This window comes from Capricornis sumatraensis, chromosome 16 (assembly GCF_032405125.1).
Source record: "Capricornis sumatraensis isolate serow.1 chromosome 16, serow.2, whole genome shotgun sequence".
Lineage (NCBI taxonomy): Eukaryota > Metazoa > Chordata > Mammalia > Artiodactyla > Bovidae > Capricornis > Capricornis sumatraensis.
The window spans coordinates 22360842-22382779 of record NC_091084.1 but is presented as its reverse complement, the minus strand read 5'-3'; the positions used below and the strand labels follow the sequence as shown (position 1 = coordinate 22382779).

General features: G+C 40.0%; 1 protein-coding gene across 1 annotated transcript in view; it reads right to left on the bottom strand.

Moving 5' to 3' along the window:
• Positions 1-20582, bottom strand: part of FDX1 (ferredoxin 1) — a 32590-nt gene extending 12008 nt beyond the window's left edge. The window contains exons 1-2 of the mRNA XM_068988758.1: positions 20404-20582; positions 15010-15134 (exon numbers count right to left, since the gene is read on the bottom strand). Coding sequence (XP_068844859.1) covers positions 15010-15134; positions 20404-20582 — 304 coding nt within the window. The remainder of the gene's footprint in view (positions 1-15009; positions 15135-20403) is intronic.
• Positions 20583-21938: the final 1356 nt, after the last annotated feature.

Sequence of the window (21938 nt, the reverse complement as noted above, 5' to 3'; positions counted from 1 at the left end):
GATTGAGGTAGATGATACCTAAGGGCCTGTTCACTCTAATATTTTATGACTCCACAAACAAGAATTGTAGTTCTTAATGGATTTGTTCACTAGTATTCAATAAATACATACTAATTTTGCTTTCGGTTTTTATCTGATCAGTACCCAATCCAGACAAACTCAAAACTAAAATGTCAAATCCATTTGGAGATACTGGGGGACAAAGTTCAGGAAATTCAGCATGTTTTGTCTTAAAATGTAAGTAAAACCCTCCCTAAAATATACCAAGCAACTACCCTAATTTAAAAAGCTTCAAGTTTTTATTATTAAAAAAACAAATCCTGAGAACTGCAAGCGATGCATAACAGAAGATGCAAGAAAAACAAACTCACGATCCTGGGCAGAATGCGGAGTTGGGAGCTGGCTATAGAGGCAGACGGAGGACCAAGCACAGAGCTCTCCCAAGCTCTCCTAAGGAGCCTGAGCGTGTGCTGTAAGCACGTGCTCCACTTGCCGACACACTGGGTAGGTAAACTAGCACATTCTCAGTGGGTGAGTTGCCACAGAGATGTTTCTTGCTGGGGATTACCAGCAACTGTCACTCTACCACCCCTCTTGAATCCGGCCCCTGAATCCAATCCAGTGGTTGCTGCTGAAGTTCCAGGAACTTACTAAAGGATTTTGAGCAGGAAAGTGACATGGCATGTTTATTTTGGATATATCCTGCTGGTGCCTGTGTGTAAACGATGGGTTTGACATGGACAAGACAGAAGCAGAAGTCATGACATTTCACCACAGAGGAGGGGGGAAAGAGGAAAAGAAGGATAAGAGACTGAGAGAGTCAAGGAGACGCTTTCCCCCACCCACCAAGAAAAGGAGTTAAAATACAGATGTGTCAACTGGAAAACAGAGAACCAGAAAAGGGTGATATAAGAAAAGCCCAGGGAAGAAGCCAGTGCATACAATATGGTCTCAATCATCTTGGAATTCACAGAAAAGTCCACATGCCAATAAATCCCTGAAGAAAATTTAGGACATTCTTTTTACCACCTGGTCAGTCAAAATGAAGAGTTACCATCCGTGTTCTAGGTCTTTGCTTTCTTCCCTAGAAAATCCCAATTCTTTTAACCTTCTCTTAAAGGCTTTATTTTCACTCTCTAATAATTTTCATAGCTCCTCTCACGAACCTTGCCAGCTGATTCCACATCTTGCTTAGGATGCCAAGTTCAGAGCTGAAGAGAGTATTCTAGTAAGAATCTGACAGATGTTGAATATATACAAAAGATTAACTTCTGGTTCCTACACTCAAGTTCCTATTACACATTCTAGTCCCATATTTATTCTTTAGATAAACACATCATGCTTGGGATTCCTCCTGATTTTCCAGTTTCTTTCAAACTTTTTCTATCACAAGTTGTCTATAGATATGCTTTTCTTATTCTTTGTACTGGGAAGAAACTCAAATACAATAGAAACTTTAAGGTTCAGGATGAAATCAACTTAGCCTATATAAAATGGCTATCACTGAACCAGAGACACATATGGTCATGTTGTGGAACAAATATCACTATAGAAAAAAAATCTGGAGCAAAGATTTACAAACCCTGTGAATAGTACTTAAAAGAAGAAATAGTCTATCCTGCAAAACTCCAAAATAATACAACAATCTGGGCATTTTTGGGGAGGGTTTTTTTTTTTCCTTAAACTGTATGTTCTATAAAAAAAGAAAAAAATTAGAGAACAGTGAAGACATGTCCCTGATAAGGTGTTTGGAGGAAAAAAGAGATTTTAAAAGACAGCCTAAAACTGTGAGAAGAAAACTTCATGATGGGTATTTCTGCCAATTTGTTCCCTGGTCTTGTAATCAGAGGCAGGCCCCCAGTCAATAAGCATCTGACTTCTGTCTTTTCGGTATACAGGTCTTTGAATCTTAACACATGTGCACCCAGTACCACAACCAGGACACAAAGCAGGTTCATCACCCAGAATAAAATCCTCGTGTCTGCTGTGCTCTAGGAGACACAGCCTGCATTTCTCCATTCAGGAAACAATTCCATTTATAATAGCATCAAAAAGAATAAAATACCCAGGAATAAATGTACCTAAGGAGGTAAAAGAACTATACTCAGAAAACTGTAAAACATTGATGAAATCAAAGACAATACAGACAGATACACTGTGTTCGTGGGTTAGAAAAATTAATATTGTTAAGATACCACACTATCCAAGGCAATCTACAGATTCAATACACTTCCTATCAAATTACCAGTGGCACTTTCCACAAAACTAGAACAAAATTTTTTTCATTTGTATGGAAACACACAAGACCTGAAAAAGCCAAAATAATCTTGAAAAAGGACAGAACTGTAAGTATCAATTTCCCTGACCTCAAACTATACTACAAAGCTACAGTAAGCAAAAGAACATGGGACTGGCATAAAAACAGACACATAGATTAGTGGAACAAAATAGACAGCCCAGAAACCAACCCACTCATCTATGGTCAATTACTCTATGACAAAGGAGGCAGTAATATACAATGGAGAAGAGAGTCTCTTCATTAAATAGTGCTGGGAAAATGCTATTACATATAAAAGAATGAAATTAGAACAATTCTCTAACACCACATACAAAAATGAACTCAAAATGGAGACAACACAGTCTCTTTGGTAAATGGTGCTGGGAAAACTGGCTATTACATGTAAAAGAATGAAACTAGAACATTCTCTAACACTATATACGAAATAAACTTAAAATGGATTAAAGACCTAACTGTAAAACCTGAAACCATAAAATTCCTAGAGGAAAACAGAATATTCTTCGACATCATAGCAATATTTTTTTTGGATCTGTCTAATAAAGCAAAGGAAATGAAAACAAAAATAAACAAATGGGACCTAATTAAAGTTTTTGCAGAGTAAAGAAAACCACTGACAAAATGAAAAGACAACCTACTGAACAGGAGAAAATACTTGGACACAACTGAGCGACTTTCACAAGATATGAAGACAACCTAAGTGTATGCCTATGGATGCATGAGTAAGATACTATACATACACACAACTAAGTATTATTCAGCAATAAAATAGAAGAAAATCCTGCCATTTGTGAGATAAGAGTAGACCTTGAGCTATTATGCTAAGCTGAAATAAGTAAGACAGAGAAAGACGAAAACAGTATGATCTCACTTATATGTAGAATCTAAAAAAGTCAAATTCATAGAAACAGAGAGTGATGGCAGGGGCTAAAGGAAATGGGGAGAGCTGTCAAAGGGTGTAAACTTTCAACTTTAAGACGAACAGGGTCTGAGGATCTACTGTGAAACATGGTGACTATAGATATAACACTGTGTTACATGTTTGACATTTGCTGAGAGTAATCCTAAATGTTTTAACCACCAAAAAAAGAGGAATGATGTGAGGTTAACCCTATTGTGATAATCATTTTGAAACTGACATGTGTATCAAACCATTACATTGTACATTTTAAACTTACACAATGTTAGTTGTCAATTATATGTCAATAAAGCTAGAAAACAAATAAAACCAATAGTGATGATGGTTACATAACTCTGAATATTCTAAAAAAAAAAAAAAACCTGTATACTTTCAATGAGTAAACTATATGGTATGTGAATTAAATCTCAGTGAAGCTCTTCCCCAAAAAATCAACTAGACCAATTTTTTTTTGGTATTATTAGACTGTCTTGCTTACTGTAACATCAAGTTTTTTTATCTGTACTACACATACTTCCAACTTTATCCTTCTCTTCTAAAACTGGCTGTTGTAGTTCCTTTGTTTTCCTGTAAAAAGTTCAGAATCGCTTGTTTGTACCTACAAAAAATCCTGCTGAGATTTCAACGGGAAATGTAACAAATCTATATATCAATAAAAACTGGCATCTTTACTATGCTGTCTTCCAATTCATGAATATAGTATGTCTCTCAACTACTTAAGTCTTTGCTTTCTTTCATCAGAGTTTTATAATTTTCAAGATATTGATGTTATATTTTGTTAAACCTAAAAATTTCATTTGGGGTAGGTATTATAAATGTTCTTTTAAAAACTTTTTTGGTTCCCAACTATTCATGCTGGTATACAGAAATACAATTGATTTTCATGTGTTGATCACATACTAGGACCTTGGTAAACACACTTAGATCTAAGTTTTTGGTTTTTTTTTTAAGATTCCTTGTGATTTTCTATGTAAACAGCCATCTAAAAACCAAACAGCTGTATTTCTTTCTTTTAAATCAGTATGCCCTTTTTTTTTTCTTTTGCTTCATTACATAGACTAAGACTTTCATCGTAATGTTATAATAAGATGGTAAGAACAGACATCCTAAGCTTGTTCCTAATCTTAGGAGAAAGGCATTTCCTCCTTCACTATTAGGCATGATATCAGCTGTAGGTTTTTGTAGAAAACTTTATCAGCACCAGATCTTCACCAGAGCTGATCTGGCACTGCCTACTTGTCTTTAGTTAAAATGCAAGAGCTGCCACCAATTCTGTATCCTATTTGACACTAACTTCATGTCCTTACTGATCATCCCTGCAGCTCGAAACTCCACTAAAGCCACAACTCAAACTGCACACGCTACAGGCAAGAACAAACTGAATGACACTCACCTTGGGCTTCATCTTCTAACTTTTCTTCCACATTATAGAATTCCCAGGTTCCTATCCACCGTGAAATCACCAGCATTGAAAATCAGCAGTAAATATATTCCTACCACCAAACTGGAATGCATATGAGGGGGTACATGCATTGTGCCTATGCAGTATGTGGGCCCAAGGAGTTTAGGAGTTCTTGATCTAGTATTAAAAGTTAGACATTGTAATGCAGTCTCTCATAGAAACCAGGCTATAAATGGTTAGTTAGCTATTAAGTTAGTTCTGTGGGTTGGCCTGAAAATTTAGCCATCATGTGTAACAGTATTTCCACGGGAAAACAAATTCCAAACACTAAGAAGTTGACCTAAAAATGAATCTGGTAAACAAAACCTATCCCAGAAATGAAAAGTGTTTGTTGTTTTTTATGCTAATCACATATATAGGAAACAAGTCCACAAAACAGTGGGAGACAACTTATCAAACAAAAAAGGATACACAAGCACCAACTACTATAGAAACTTCAGTCTAAAACTGATAATCTAAAATAAAATTTAAAAGTTAAAATGATAGCTGATCAAAATATGGGTATATTTATACAATAATACATGTGGAGAGATGGGAACTGAAAATACAAAAGTTATGTGACTTATGCTTATACACAATCCCAAAGCAGTACTGACAACTATTGGTTTTAAGTGTCTTTGTAAGTGGTTGGCTATAATAAAGTAAATTAATTGATAAAATCTGTAGATATGTGTGTATATACACACATGTAAGCTGCTGCTGCTAAGTCACTTCAGTCGTGTCCAACTCTGTGCAACCTCATAGACGGCAGCCCACCAGGCTCCCCCGTCCCTGGGATTCTCCAGGCAAGAACACTGGAGTGGGTTGCCATTTCCTTCTCCAATGCATGAAAGTGAAAAGTGAAAGTGAAGTCGCTCAGTTGTGTCTGACTCTTAGCCACCCCATAGACTGCAGCCTACCAGGCTCCTCCGTCCATGGGATTTTCCAGGCAACAGTACTGGAGTGGGGTGCCACTGCCTTCTCCATATACTTATATATACAGATACATACTCACAATATATTAAACATAACATGATCACATTTTATGAGGAATATATTCTCAAAGATTTTGAAATTGAAGTCTCATAATTCGAGAGTTACATTCTCAATGAAACAAACTGGATTCTTACGGTCCATAAATCTTTAATCTTCAAATCATTATTTTTGTTGCAATATATACTTAACTAGAACAAACATTTGAAGTGAAACTTTTTACACTACTATGTCCACCTTTCAAATAATCAAAAATACTCCATGCCTTACAACAGACGATAAATCTGATATGACTTAGGGACACATTTCAGCCTCACGAGCCCGTGGTACCAACATTTTACCATCGTCCAATAACTGTCATGAACTTAAAGGTATATATGGTTTAGTGCTGCTTTAATTTTGCTGGCGTTTTGCCTAATAATTCAGAGTTCTTTCTCCTAAATCAGCAGTAATAGAAATTATGACAGGCTTTTGGCTTCCTTCACTGCATTCTGTCACATTTAACTTCTGTTCCAAAATAATTCATTTTCAGATGCATTTTTCAGTATTAACACTTAATGAATGCTTGGCTGAAACCATCATGGGCTTTAAAATGATATTAAACTATAACCACAGTTTAAAATACCAGCACTACAGTCAACAAAAATCACACAGACATCAGATGTCTGGAAACAACACAGTTTACATGATACTGACAAAGCTGACAGATATTGGCTTGTAATTGTAAAAGGTATCGAAACAAATATACAATTTATAAATTCACAGTCTGCCAGCTTGAAATTATGGGATTCTTGACAAAAGTTTTGGGCTTCACAGTACTTCTGATTTTACTAGAGTAAGAAACTTAATATTATTAATCTGTACAATTTCAATTTTGTATAATTTTAAAATTATGTTAAGTAAGGTATTTTGTTTAGTAAGGCATGGCTATTGGCTAATTTCAAGGCTGATGATGAATAAAACTTGTTTTTTGTTTTTAACAAGACTAATACTAAAGATTAAAATTCCTGTCATAAAAAACGAATTCCCAGAATAAGTTAGCTATCTGCAGACTACTACTCCTTTCATGGAACTTAAGAGTTTTCCACCAGGAATAGATTGTTTCATGGGTGTGTGCATGTGTGTGTGTGTCTGTAGCTTATATTATACTAAGAAAACTTGGAGCTCTATAATGATGCTGACAAGAAAGATTGCTAACCCCTTTCTCAAACAAAACTCCAGAGGATAGCTATGCTGGAATATTATATCCTAAAAATATGAAATGATATATAAATATTAAAACCTAATTTTCTAAAGTAAAGCTTGATTCCAGAGCCAGAAAGAATCAATTAACATGACATGAATAAGTATTTATATGATCATCATCAGGACCACACAATTCGAATAATTTCCCTCAAAACAGTCACACAAAGGAAATACATAGTAAGAAAATATAGTCTGAGATAATAAGGAGGTACATTTGATCAGAGCGGTGTAACTGCCCCCTAGTGACAGAATACTTTAATACTGAAAACTTTAGAGATCATCCAAGAAAACCTACATTAACATAAAAGTTGGAAATAAGAATGTTTATAAATTGATTGCTTCCAAAATTTACTTTTTACTCACTGATCCATTCATTACTTCACTTCATATGTGAAAACAAGAATCACTTAATCCTTCAATACAGTCTCCAGGGAGAAAGATGCAGAAATAAACAAATACATAAATAGATTGTGATGCGATGAAAGAAATGAACAGGATGCTGTGATGGAGAAAAATAGATTCAGGGTAATAAAAGAACTGCTATTTTGGACTGGGTGGTTGGGCAAAGACCCTCTAAGGAAGTAACATAAACTGAGACCAGAAAGATGAAAAGCAACACATAAAGGATTTTTCAGGAGGGAGAAGAAGTCTCCCGGGCAGAAAAAAGTGTAAAGTGTATATACAAAGTCTTCAAGCTAGAAATTCTAGGTGAGTTCAGCTCTTGATAAATGGCCAGTGTGGCCAAAGTGACAGAAAGAACAATGAGAAGTGGGAGAGAAGAGGAAGGGCAGAAGAATCCAGATAATGCAGAGGCTAGCATAAGGAATGTAGATTTTATCCTAAATGAAATGGGAATTTATTCATGGTTTTTAATCAGAGGATCTGTTTTATTTGCAATATGATGAATGACCCCAGATGCTGGGTTCAAAAGCAGAAGTAGAGAAGTGCAGCTCCTGGAACACGTTAAGTGCAGAAACAGTGAGAACAGGACCTACTGGAGACAAACAGAGCACATCTGAGAGGAACTGCTGATGGCCTGAAGGGAGAGGACGCGGAAGAAGGAAGAATAAAAGATGCTCTCCAGTTTCGGGTTTGAGCACCTGAGAGATGCGCATTGCTGATAGTCAAGATCCTCAGAAGGGTAAGTTTCAATAAGGCAGCGGCGGGGCGGGGCGGGGGGGGCGCGGAATCAAAATCTGTTTAAATATGACAACTTTTTCCAGTTCAGTTGCTCAGTCCTGTCTGATTCTTTGCAACCCCATGGACTGCAGCATGCCAGGCTTCCCTGCTTCCCTGTCCATCACTAACTCCCAGAGCTTGCTCAAACTCATGTCCATCGAGTCAGTGATGCTATCCAACCATCTCATCCTCTGTCGTCCCCTTCTCCTCCTGTCTTCAGTCTTTCCCAGCATCAGGGTCTTTTCAAATCAGTCACTCTTCGCATATGTTGCCGAAGTATTGGAGCTTCAGCTACACCATCAGTCCTTCCAATGAATATTTAGGACTGATCTCCTTTAGGATTGACTGGTTTGATCTCTTTGCAGTCCAAGGGACCCTGAACAGTCTTCTCCAACACCACAGTTCAAAAGCATCAATTCTTCGGCACTCAGCTTTCTTTATAGTGCAATTCTCACATTCATACATGATTACTGGAAAAACCACAGCTTTGACTAGACAGACCTTTGTTGGCAAAGTAATGCCTCTGCTTTTTAATATGCTGTCTAGGTTGGTCATAGCTTTTCTTCCAAGGAGGAAGTGTCTTTTAATCTCGTGGCTGAAGTCACCATCTGCAGTGATTTTGGAGCCCAAGAAAAAGTCTGTTACTGTTTCCATTGTTTCCCCATCTATCTGCCATGAAGTGATGGGACCAGATGCCATGATCTTAGTTTTCTGAATGTTGAGTCTGAAATCAACTTTTCACTCTCCTCTTTCACTTTCATCAAGAGGCTCCAAGAAAAGATATAAAGTAGGAAGTTGTGCAATTTCCAAGAAAAGATATAAATAGGAAGATGAATCTGTAAGTCCAGGGCTCAGAGGGACACTGTGAGCTAACAACAGTCTATGGACATCTAGGTGGGATTTAACGCCACAGAAGAGATAAGATCACCCAGAGAGAAACCGCACAGACACTCTGAACTAGGCCAATCTCAGCTGTGTACAATGTTCACCTGTTGAGTAAGACTAGAACAAGGGCAATATTTAAAGTGTCTCCTGTATTCAGCTTTAGAAATGAATGAAATAGTTGGCCCTGCATACCTGCCAAGTCGCTTCAGTCATGTCCGACTCTCTGCAACCCTATGCACTATACCCTGCCAGGCTCCTCTGTCCATAGGATTCTCCAGGGAAAAATACTGGAGTGGGTTGCCATTTCCTCCTCCAGGGGATCTTCCCGACCCAGAGATCAAAGCTTCATCTCTTATATCTCCTGCATTGACAGCTGGGTTCTTTACCAATAGCTCCACCTAGGATGCACAGTTGTCCCTTACAATGTTGTTATAATCTCTTCTTTATAAACATGGTAGTTCAGACTTCTTGATTTCATTTCTTCCATTTTTATTCTAGAAAGTGACTTAGGCTTAACTCATCTTTTGTGAGCCTAGTTTAGCTTATCTCAAATTTATATTTACATGCCCAAAATTCTGGACACATTAGGATCCTTGATCTTTAAAGTATCTCTTCTATGTCCATGTAAACAAATGCAGAATTCTTATTGAATTACTAAAGACTGGGTTGGCATTAAACTTTAGGTACTTCTAGGAAATTGGGGGCAAAAGGACTCTTTTAGTGTTTATCTCTGTGTTAAAACTATGGGAAGTAACAATTTTTTAATGTGTTTTTAAAATTTGCTATAATGAAAAATGAACCTGTAGTAATAACTATGCTAACAAGAATAGCTAACATTAATTTAGCCTTGCTTAGATAACCTCATTTGATCTCTAAGCAACCTAACAAAGTACTTAAGTACTAACATTATTTCTATGTTACCCTTAAGGAGACAAGGTATAAAGAAGTTAGAGATCTAACTGAAGGTCACAAAGGTGGCAAAGTGACAGAGCTGGGAAGCAAACACAGGCAGGAACTTCATTCTTAACATTCCAGCCAACAGTTTTCCAAAGAGAAAAAATATATATTTTAAATTGTGACTCATAGTATGAGTCCCATTTTACATTACAACCTGGTATAACATATACTTTGTACAATAGCTAAACAAGCATTTCATGGAATAATACAAAAGATGGTGTTTTTATATTTTCTTTTTAATTACTTTAACTGCTGAGAGCTACTAAACTGATTATATGACTAATGGTTGCAAACTGCAATGTGAAAAACAGTGTTATTGCAATATACAGTCATGAATAATGAAAGAAAAAATACTTTAAAAAATTTAAAGTACTTTTAAGTATTAAGGTCAAAATATGCTTTTATTTCAAAGAAATGGAAAGCAACTCATGAAAATTATCTACTGTAAATAAAATATTTTACATTATTTTGACAAAAATGTAGCTCCATGTAAAACAGAGATTAAGAGCCCTTCAAATAAATATTTAAAATTAATTTTCATTTTTATTAGTTTTTTTGGTCAAACAGCACATTTAAAGAGCCTTTCCTAATGGCTAAAAATACCTCATCAGAAAAGCAGACAAATAATCTGAGCAATTAATAAAACAATTTTACTAAGTAATTCTTTCCCTAGGAATTTACCACAAGGAAATTACAGAACACAAACATAGAAAAGTACTCTTGGGGATGTTCACCTTAAGGGTATTTGTAATAGCTGAAAAATGGAAGTCATCTAAATGTTCAAAGAAAGAAATGGATTAAATATACCATGGAATTAAAAGCTTCCCTCCTGCCTCCCTCCTACCAGTAGGTAACTACTGATATTTGTTTTCAAGACTCCTTCCACAGTTTTGTTGTTTTTTTTAATGGAGTAATATAGTATCCCCTTGCATGACTAAATATCAGTCTTCTATCAATGGGCATTTGCTTCTTTCAAATCTTTTGCTCTCACAAATAACTCTGGAGTAAAGAGTCTAGTATACATGTATTTTCATACAGCTGAGACTGAAGCTGTGGAGAAATGTATAAAAACAGATTTACTGGATCACAGCCTCCACATTAGCTGTTCCAGAACACAAAAGATTAGCTTTCTCAAGGACAGCAAAAACGTGCTTTACTTCTTTAATGTACCCTCACACACAGTGGTAACAAAGTCCACACACAGTGATGTACAAAGGCCAAAGATCATCCCCACATACATTCCTTCAGCTCTCTGAACTTTGATAACAGCTGATTCAACATCTTTGTCTAGTAAGTCTAATAGCTGGGACTCCTCGGGGACAGCTTCTATTGACTGCTTTTATTCCTGAGTATGGGCCATACTTTCCTGTTTCCTTAGGCATCTTGAATTTTTTATTGCACAGTAGGCATTTTAAATAATATAATATGGCAGCTCTGGAAATCAGGGCTCACCACTGTCTCCCCTAGGTTTGTTGCTGTGGCTGGCTTTTTGGCGGTTGTTCTTGCAGCTATTTGTTTCTTTAGTGACCTTCCCAAACTAACTCTGAGATCTGTATTCCCGGCAGCATGTGATCAGCGATGTCTTTGTTCAGTGAGCTTAGTGATCAGCTAGATCACTATCTGGAGGTTTCCTTCAGGGCTTTGAACCAGTAAGGCTTCTACCCTCTGCTGAGGAGCACAGTTCATGATTAGGCACACCTTCAACATTCAAGTACTCTGCATGTCTGTCTTGGCCTTCACCTGCATGAGACCCTCAAGGTCAGCCAGAGATGCACAGATGGGAGACTAAGGCCCTATCGGGTCTTTTCTGGGCATAAATACAGTCCTGCATTTGTGCGTGGCCTTCAGATCCCCAAAGTATTTCAAAGCCCACTACAGACATTTCATTCCCCAGATTTTTCTTTTAGGCTTTCTGGCCAGGCTCCTGTTTGTTCCAAGGGGCATCACAGCCTCAGGCAGCACAGTGTTAAACAACTGCAGGTCATTATTTCAGATGAAAGTCCTAGGGACAGAGCCTCCTCACAGAGCAATCTCTGAGGCAAATCGAATAACAACTCCTTGGAATGGAGCTTTTCTGAGAAGCTGCAAAATAAGTGATGACATTCTAGAGAATGCTTCTGAGGAAGTCAAATCAGTTTGCTCCTCCAGTGGCTGCAAGGCTGCCAGTTTTTAAGGCTATTGCTGAACAGGGAAGAGGAGGAGAGCAGACCAAGTTAAAATGCCACAAATTCTACTGTTCTTACCAACGTAGCCACTGTGCTAAGCACTTCACTTCCAATATACTACTTAATCTTCAACAATCCTATGATGTTAGAACTATTACAACCACATTTTACAGAAGAGGAAACTGAGGCATACAGATATAAAGCAGCTTGCTCCAGGTATTATGGCTAGTAAGTAACAATGTTGGTTTATGAAACACAATTTGTCTGATTCCAGGGTCTATTCTCAATTACTGTGCAGTGTATTACTTTTCATTTGTGAGAGAATAATTCAGAGAAACCAAGCTTAGTCAACTAAGTGTTGCTGAATATGAACTCATGAGGGAACTCAATTATATATAAACTTTACAGAATATATATAAATTATCCATGGGTTCTTTTCCATAAATCAGTCAATCTATGGTATGGATCTGAATCATGTAAATTCAAAAGGATATCTGCACAACTTCCCACTCTCCCTATACAATCAGGACATAACATATTTTAATATTTCTACAGAATTCTGAAACTCAGTCCCAGCCAAGAACCACCACTTTAGAGTAAGAAATTCCTTAAAACTAGAACTATAGCAACTATGTCATCACCTAATTTCTGTAACAAGTGTTCACAAAGGAAAGACACTTAAGAGAAAAATGGCTTACAGGAAAAAGCCGAGGTTTGGGAGTTAGGAGAAACTTAGGCTTGAATCTTATAAGGCCTTCTCACTTGCTACCGTATGATCCAGGGAACATTAAGTTTCTCTGAACTTTATTAGTTTCTTCACCTATAAACTGGAAGTTAAAAAAAAAAAAACAAACTGCCTCTTAGAATTGTTACAATAATAGATAACATATGCTGGAATGCAGTAGGTCCAGTTATAATTATCCCTGTAATTGACATTAGATTCAGAAATTTAGCAAATATTACTGAGTGCCAACTCTGGTTACCTGAGTGATAAGAGTCTTCCAAAAGCACACAACCTAATAAAGGGAAGGAACATTCTCTCTAAAAAAGAAAACTGAAATAAGTATTAACATAGAGACGTATATTTAATATATCATGGGAAAACGGAAGGTAAGAAATAATTCTGATCTGAAAAGAGTTTTTAAGAGTGCAATATGAACAGTACCTTGAATGAAAAATACTCAGATATCCTCCTTGGACCTGACTGCAGACTAGTGGTTCTCAAACTTTCACATGCATCAAATCACATGGAGGGCTTGTTAAAATACACATTTCTGGGCCTATCGCAGACTTTCTGATTCAGGAAGTCCAGAGCGGGGCCTGAGAATGTGAATTTCCCATGTGGCACTGATGTAGAGGACTACCATTCTAGACTAGAGAGAATGCTCAAGCAAAACTGGCAAGTGACATACAGTGTATCCCTGAGCTCTAAGATGGCAGGTTCCTGGATATGGGCTTTCTGTGAGTGGTTAAGGAATAAGGTGAAAAGTCTAGGAGTGAAAATTTCCTAAACAAAACACCTCCTTAATAAGAAACAGATTAACTACCCTTTCAAGGAAGGTGAGCTGACATCCCTGACTGTATAGTGCATGCGTGCTAGGTCACTTTAATCATGTCCGACTCTCTGAGATCCCATGGACTGTAGCCAGCCAGCCTCCCCTGTCCGTGGGATTCTCCAGGCAAGAAAACTGGAGAGGGTTGCCATGCCTTCCTCCAGGAGGCTTTCCCAACCCAGGGATCAAACCTATGTCTCTTACGTCTCCTGCACTGGCAAGCAGGTTCTTCACCATTGGTGCCACCTGGGAAGCCCACGTGAGCCACAGAGATCTTCAATGTATGGTGATGAATGCTATTTGGACTTACTGTGATCTATATCACTTTGCAGTACATACAAGTATCAAACCTTTATGTTGTATGCCTGGAACTAATATATCAACTACATCTCAATTAAAAAGTAGTATAAAATAAAACTCACTTAAAACAAAAAGAATGCGTAAGTTCAATGTAACTAAGAAAATACCAGTCTGGGAATTCCCTTGGCAGTCCAGTGGTTAGGACTCTTGGCACTTTCACTGCCAAGAGCCTGGGTTCAATCCTTGGTTGGGGAACTAAGATCCCATAGCCTCTGTAATATGACATTATGACATTTAGTATCTCAACCTGGTATTTTTCTTTTAAAAAAAATTTATTTAATTGGAGGCTAATTACAATATTATGGTGGTTTTTGCCATACATTGACACAAATAAGCCATGTGTCTCCCATCCTGAGCCCCCCTCCCCACCCCCCATCCCATCCCTCAGGGTCATCCCAGTGCACCAGCCCTGAGCATCCTGTCTCATGCATCAAACCTGGACTCGTGATCTGTTTCACATATGATAATATTCATGTTTCAATCCTATTCTCTCAAATCATCCCACCCTCGCCTTCTCCCAGAGTCCCTGGTATTTTTCAATTCCACACACTACTCTCAGCTTTGCATCACACATATAATCAATAAGGTAATGAGGCAACAGACTTTAGGGCATATAGCTAATTAAATGTTCAAAGAATAGATACACAGCGTCACTCTTATTCTTCATAAGTGAGAATATAACACTAAAGTATCCTGAATTTTAACAGTTCACTTCCAGTCCAGGGGGTCGCTAAGAGTCGGGCACGACTGAGCGACTTCATTTTCACTTTTCACTTTCATGCATTGGAGAAGGAAATGGCAACCCACTCCAGTATTTTTGCCTGGAGAATCCCAGGGACAGGGGAGCCTGGTGGGCTGCCATCTATGGGGTCACACAGAGTTGGACACAACTGAAGCGACTTAGCAGCAGCAGCAGCAGCATGCTATAGTTAAAATTCTTCAAAAAGAAAAAAAAAAAAAGCTGAAACCTATTTAATAGTTTCACTTATACATTTTAAGGAATGTTTCATACTCACCAAAACCATCAATATCTAGATTATTTTCAACCACAACATCTAGCAGAGAGTCACCAACTTTTCCTTTGGTTGTTAATGTTTCACCATCACGGTTTATAAAGTTGACTGTTACTTTATCTTCTGAGCTGGAAAAGGAAACAGTTCTTTATTACTTTCAGTAATTTCAACATACTTTAAAATAGCTGCTTGAAGAACCCGTAAGATGAAATAATTAGGTTGTGTGTGGGTCTGTGTGCACACAAATATGCTCCTTTATAGGATTTTCTTTTCTTTCTAAAGTTTACTTGGGAAGGAGACACCAGAAATCAGAGGTATAACTATCTACCCACCAACCGGAAGGGAAGTTCTGCCACCCTAAAGGGAATAGCAAGTACGTCACTATCAAGGCCACCTGAAGTATGTCTTCCCAGTGGTCACCATCAGTCACAGTTACATGAAATCATTAGCAATCATTATCACTTGTGAAGTCTGTTTTGCTCTGATGCAGATCCTCCGAAAACCAACATCTCTATGAATGTGCCCCTAAAAACTAGATGAGGGCTATGGAGAGCTTTAAACACAAATCATGCTATTGATAAGGCAATTGTTACGCAAGTGTCTGACAGATACAGTCACCAAAAGGCAGCAGATTGATAGCTTCAAGTAGTTGAACATTTCATTGTGGCAGAAAACCAAAGGTACTAGAAGAAGGTTTCCTCTGTTTAAACCTGCAGGAAGATAAATATAACCCTCCTTATATATCTCATTAGTATAGGATATCTATCAGTCAGTCATCAAACTTATTTACGTTTCTTACCCTTCTCTCAAACATGAGTCCAAATTTTGGGAAGAGAAATCATACTATCAACTAGATAATACCCTCCCACCATTGGTTATTTAAATTTTTACTTCATAATTGAAAAGATGTACTTCAGCTTAAAATAATTAGTTGTAATTTTCACCACTCCCAATAGACAGTCATAGTTCATCAAAGAAAACTCTGTTTAATGTAAGTAAAACCTAGAATTGTATAATTTCAGAGCCATAAATATCATACAAATTACCAAGTCCAGTCATCTCATTTCACAAAAAAGGCAGCCTTATCAAATAATATCTTCCCTGATAACTCAAGGCAAAAAAAAAAGATTCTATTAAAAATTGATCAGAATTGTGTTGAGAAAGAGAGAATGTCCCTTAAATGGGCCTGTACTCTTCAACTTCTTTTCACAGGGAAAAAAAAAATGCTTTAAAGCAAGTACTCCCAAACATGCATGATTTTCAACTGGTATTTTTTCAAAGAAGAATGACTAAGAATGAAGATACATACTCTGGAGGCAGGGAGACCTCGTTGGAGGTTATAAAAGGGCATAAACAAAGCAACAGTGTAGGAGATACTAATTTAGGAAATATTCAGGAGACAAAATTAAAAGGTTCTGGAGAGGGAGGAAGTAACGCTGAAATTTCTTGCCTGGGCAATGGGGAACACAGGTTAACTAAGGATTAACTTAGGAGGAGGAGTTTTGGGAGAAGATAGAAAATGGGTTCAAGTTTAGATGTGTTTGATTTAATAACAGAAAAAACATATGCTTCAACACATTTGAACCTTCAAATGTTTGAAAACATTTACACTCAGTTATATAAGCCTGGTTATGCTGCACTCAATATGCCAGCAAATTTGGAAAACTCAGCAGTGGCCACAGGACTGGAAAAGGTCGGTTTTCATTCCAATCCCAAAGAAAGGCAATGCCAAAGAATGTTCAAACTACCACACTATGGCACTCATCTCACATGCTAGTAAAGTAATGCTCAAAATTCTCCAAGCCAGGCTTTAGCAGTATGTGAACCGTGAACTCCCTGATGTTCAAGCTGGTTTTAGAAAAGGCAGAGGAACCAGAGATCAAACTGCCAACATCCGCTGGATTATGGAAAAAGCAAGAGAGTTCCAGAAAAACACCTATTTCTGCTTTATTGACTATGCCAAAGCCTTTGACTGTGTCGATCACAATTTTCCTTTGACTGTGGAAAATTCTGAAAGAGATGGGAATACCAGACCACCTAACTTGCCTCTTGAGAAATCTGTATGCAGGTCAGGAAGCAACAGTTAGAACTGTACATGGAACAACAGACTGGTTCCAAATAGGAAAAGGAGTACGTCAAGGCTGTATATTGTCACCCTGCTTATTTAACTTATATGCAGAGTACATCATGAGAAACACTGGGCTGGAAGAAACACAAGCTGGAATCAAGATTGCCGGGAGAAATATCAATAACCTCAGACATGCAGATGACACCATCCTTATGGCAGAAAGTGAAGAGGAACTAAAAAGTCTCCTGATGAAAGTAAAAGAGGAGAGTGAAAAAGTTGGCTTAAAGCTCAACATTCAGAAAACGAAGATCATGGCATCTGGTCCCATCACTTCATGGGAAATAGACACGGAAACAGTAGAGACAGTGTCAGACTTTATTTTTCTGGGCTCCAAAATCACTGCAGATGGTGACTGCAGCCATGAAATTGAAAGACGCTTACTCCTTGGAAGAAAAGTTATGACCAACCTAGATAGTATATTCAAAAGCAGAGACATTACTTTGCCAACTAAGGTCCGTCTAGTCAAGGCTATGGTTTTTCCTGTGGTCATGTATGGATGTGAGAGTTGGACTGTGAAGAAGGCTGAGCACCGAAGAAGTGATGCATTTGAACTGTGGTGTTGGAGAAGACTCTTGAGGGTCCCTTGGACTGCAAGGAGATCCAACCAGTCCATTCTGAAGGAAATCAACCCTGGGATTTCTTTGGAAGGAATGATGCTAAAGCTGAAGCTCCAGTACTTTGGCCACCTCATGAGAAGAGATGACTCCTTGGAAAAGACTCTGATGCTGGGAGGGATTGGGGGCAGGAGAAGGGGATGACCCAGGATGAGATGGCTGGATGGCATCACGGACTCGATGGACGTGAGTCTGAGTGAACTCCGGGAGATGGTGATGGACAGGGAGGCCTGGTGTGCTGTGATTCATGGGGTCGCAAAGAGTCAGACACGACTGAGTGACTGAACTGAACTGATATATATATATTAATACATAAATTTCCCAGAAAAGGCAAATCTGTAATGACAGTGCAGATGAGTGGTTGTCTGGGACTAGGGCTGGACATCGGGACTGACTGGAAAATGTCAAACTGTCTGGTGAAATGAAATTGTTCCAGCACTGGATCGTGTCTGCTGCTGCTGCTGTCACTTCAGTCGTGTCTGACTCTGTGTGACCCCATAGACGGCAGCCCACCAGGCTCCCCCGTCCCTGGGATTCTCCAGGCAAGAACACTGGAGTGGGTTGCCATTTCCTTCTCCAATGCATGAAATTGAAAAGTGAAAGTGAAGTTGCTCAGTCGTGTCCAACTCTTCGCGATCCCATGGACTGCAGCCTACCAGACTTCTCCATCCATGGGATTTTCCAGGCAAGAGTACTGGAGTGGGGTACCATTGCCTTCTCCGGCTGGATCGTGTTTATGGCTGGACAAATTAAGATATGGTAATGGCTGCAGAACCCTAAAGATTTGCTAAAAATCACTGAATTTTATATTTATCAGTATATTTTATGATTTATGTTATACCTCAAATAAATGTTTTCCTAATTCTATCAAAAGTTATGATATGCTTAGCTAAAGATAGAAAATTGATGTGTCTAGTGATTATTAAATCGTTAAATCATTAAATTGTTAAATCTAGAAAATCTTTATTCCCAGTTCACTAAACTGTGTACTATTATCAGAAATAAAACTTATCTTGAACATACAAATAATAATAATAATAGGAAAAACAAAGGTCCAGAAGCCAAAGGGAAATATATGTCTGAGACCCAAGAAGTCTAGAGATTTGACATCAAAAAACGCCTGGTACACTAAGCGACAGTAAGTACAACAGAAAGATTTCCATAGTTTACACACACTACTGAAGGCTGGAGATTTGGGGACTGCTGCTCTTCTAGGGCACCCTAGAGCTAAGCTTTGTTATTGCTGTTTAGTCACTAAGTTGTGTCCATGGACTACAGCCCCCCTTTAAATATGTTACATAAATGTGTTCAATAAGAGTCCCAATTTATACACAATTTTTCAAGAAAGCAACCGACGTAGAAAACAAGGCATCCAGGTAGATGAACGTCAAAGACTGGAAAGTAACGAATAACCCCAGCTTGCCTTCCCCATTATCTCCTTCACAGTTCACACAACAAAAATTTAGTGAGCACCCACTACCTCACAGATTAAGGAGGAAAAGATGAGTAGGTCCCACACCCTATTCTCAGGAACTTCACAAAGAAACTAGAGAGGAACGCAAACCCAGCTGGTTTTCCTTGCTTCCTACTAAGGGACAGCAGGTCAGAGAGCTATTCAGAGACCTACATTATATTAAGGCTCCATCCACCACAGTGCTAAACTCTGAAATTTTGAGTTCATTTATCTCTACTGTATCTAAAGGGGATTGTGTCTTTGAGAAACAAATCTACCCAAGAATATAAAACTGCAACATATTCTGGGCAAATTTTTTTTCACATCTCTTTCGACATTTAGTACACAAAACTCAACGCTGAGAGCTTAGGAGGCGGCTGAGGCTAACAGGTGGGATTTACTGAGCCCCCCAGACTCCCTGCAATATGTGTATGCTCCTATTTGTTTCTTTAATTAATCCTCTGAGGCCTACACGACTCTTATCCCCCAGTTACAGACATTAGACAAACTGGATACTAAGTGTCAAAGCCCAGTTTAAAACCCTGGCTTGCCAGTCCAAAGCAGGGGACTTTTTATCCGACAGCAACCAGGAATGGAAAAGGGCATGGCATCCCACTCCAGTATTCTTGCCTAGAGAACCCACGGACAGAGGAGCCTGGTGGGCAACAGTCCATGGGGTTGCAACGGGTAGGACACGCCCGAAGAGACTTAGCACGCACCAGAGGGAGCACACAGGGAAGCTCGGGGACAAGCGGGTGTACCCTAAATGGACTTGGAGACAGAACGTTTCCAGACCCGGCAGGAGGAAGAGGGCCCGGAAGAAAGCCCTGGCCGCGACACAAACTGGGTGCGAGGTTCACCGCGGGGCAAAGGTTAGATCCACGCCAAACAGCACGGAGAACCAGCAGCAGCAAAGTCCTGAGGGCACAGGAGGCGCTGGGACAGGGAAATCGGGGGTCCCAGGCCCCAGTTCCCGGCCAAGCGTCGATGGACCTGAGAAGCAACTTGGCAACCGGACAAGGAGGAAGCGACCGCACGGGACGACCAGCCCGGGGACACGGAGAAAGCAGCGGGGCTGGGCTTGTGGCCCGCAGGCCGGCTCCCGGGAGAGGACGACAGAACTGGAAACCTCCGGAGGCGACGGAGGCGCCGCCACCAGAGGACCCACGAGCTCGGCGCGCCCCCGCGCGCGCGCGCCTCACCTGCTCTGCGCTCGCCCCGATACGCTCAGCGTCCGCGTCGGCGCCGCGCCGCCGTCCAGGCCCGGCCCTCGGCTGCCGCGGAGGCCGCCGGCTCCCGCGCGCGGTCGCGCGAGAAGCCGCCACCGGCCGGCCGTGTCGCCGAGGGTGGCGGAGGCGACTCGCAGGAGGCGGGCGGCCATAGCCTGTCGGGGAACTACGGGAGGCGACGCAGGCCGCACGGCAGCGGCCGCGGGGGCAGACTCAGCGAGTACGGGCGGGCTGACGCCGCGCGGGTCTGCGGAGAGAAGAGAGGCGCAGAGGGCTCTCAGGGCCGAGGTTCCCGCGAGGGCCTGCTGCGTCCGCCAGCCGGGACCCCGCGCACCTTCCGGGTGACTATAAAGCCCGCGCGCCCGAGCGCAGCCCCGCCCCCTGCCCGCGCTCCGCCCCGCCCCCTGCCCGCGCTCCGCCCCGCCCCCTGCCCGCGCTCCGCCCCGCCCCCTGGCCCTGGCTTTAGGGGCGGGACTCCGCGCCTCGTTTTACCTACTGACCAGGTTTTGTTCTTGCTGCTTCGTTGGCATCTAGGCTCCCCTAGATGTTTAAAGTGAGAACACTAAACATCCCCTAGATGTTTGTTTAAAGTTTAAAGTGAGAACATTAAACTTTAAAAGATAGCAGAACGTCTGACGAAAAGATACAATAAAACAATCCCCAGTTAACTATACTACTCTTTTTTTTTTCTGCACTTCCCTCCTCCTATTAAAAAAAAGTGGGAGATGGCCATCTGGGAGTTCAAAAAATAGAAGAAAAGAGAATTACAACAGTTATTTTAAAAGGACCGTAGGAAATTTCAACATGCTAATAGGCAAACACAAAGAAGAATAACTGTGACTATAAAGTTATAAAGAATCACAGTAATGAATGAACGAGGATACCGGAGAAGGCAAGTGATGTTCCCAGACTTTGAGTGGCAAATAAATGCTCGTTGAGCAGCTGAAATCCACGAGCCTGAAGAGGAAATTTTGATGAACTGAGAGCTTTTTAAAAGAGTTTTACAAAACCAGGAAGATGAATTTAAAAATACACTTCATCGTGGTTAATACGTTGTGGGGAACACATGGGCTTTGAGGTCAGAAATAGCGATGTTCAAATCCAAGGTCTACCACTTTTCAGCTCTTGAGACCTTGGATAAATTACTCTCTTAGAGGATCAGAATCCCCAGAACATTTTTACGTGGATAAGATGTTCCATTCTTCAGGGCCAGCCTGAGGGTTAGACAAACTAACCCGCACGATGAGGTAAGGATGGGATAGTGCGTCACAGAGCCATAACTCTTCCTGGGCCTTCCTGCCAAAAGCTACTCTTTAAAGGTTAAAGTCAGGTGGCTCTTGCAAATATGCTAAACACAAGAAAAGATACTTTAAAGAATATCCAGAACAAGAAAGTATAGGCCTGAGGAAAGCCTCTCTGGAGACAATGTACGGTGAGTATTGAACCGGAGGGCAGAGAGACCCGCAGTCTATCAGCTCCTAAATTGCCTCAGTCTTCCGATAGAGAAA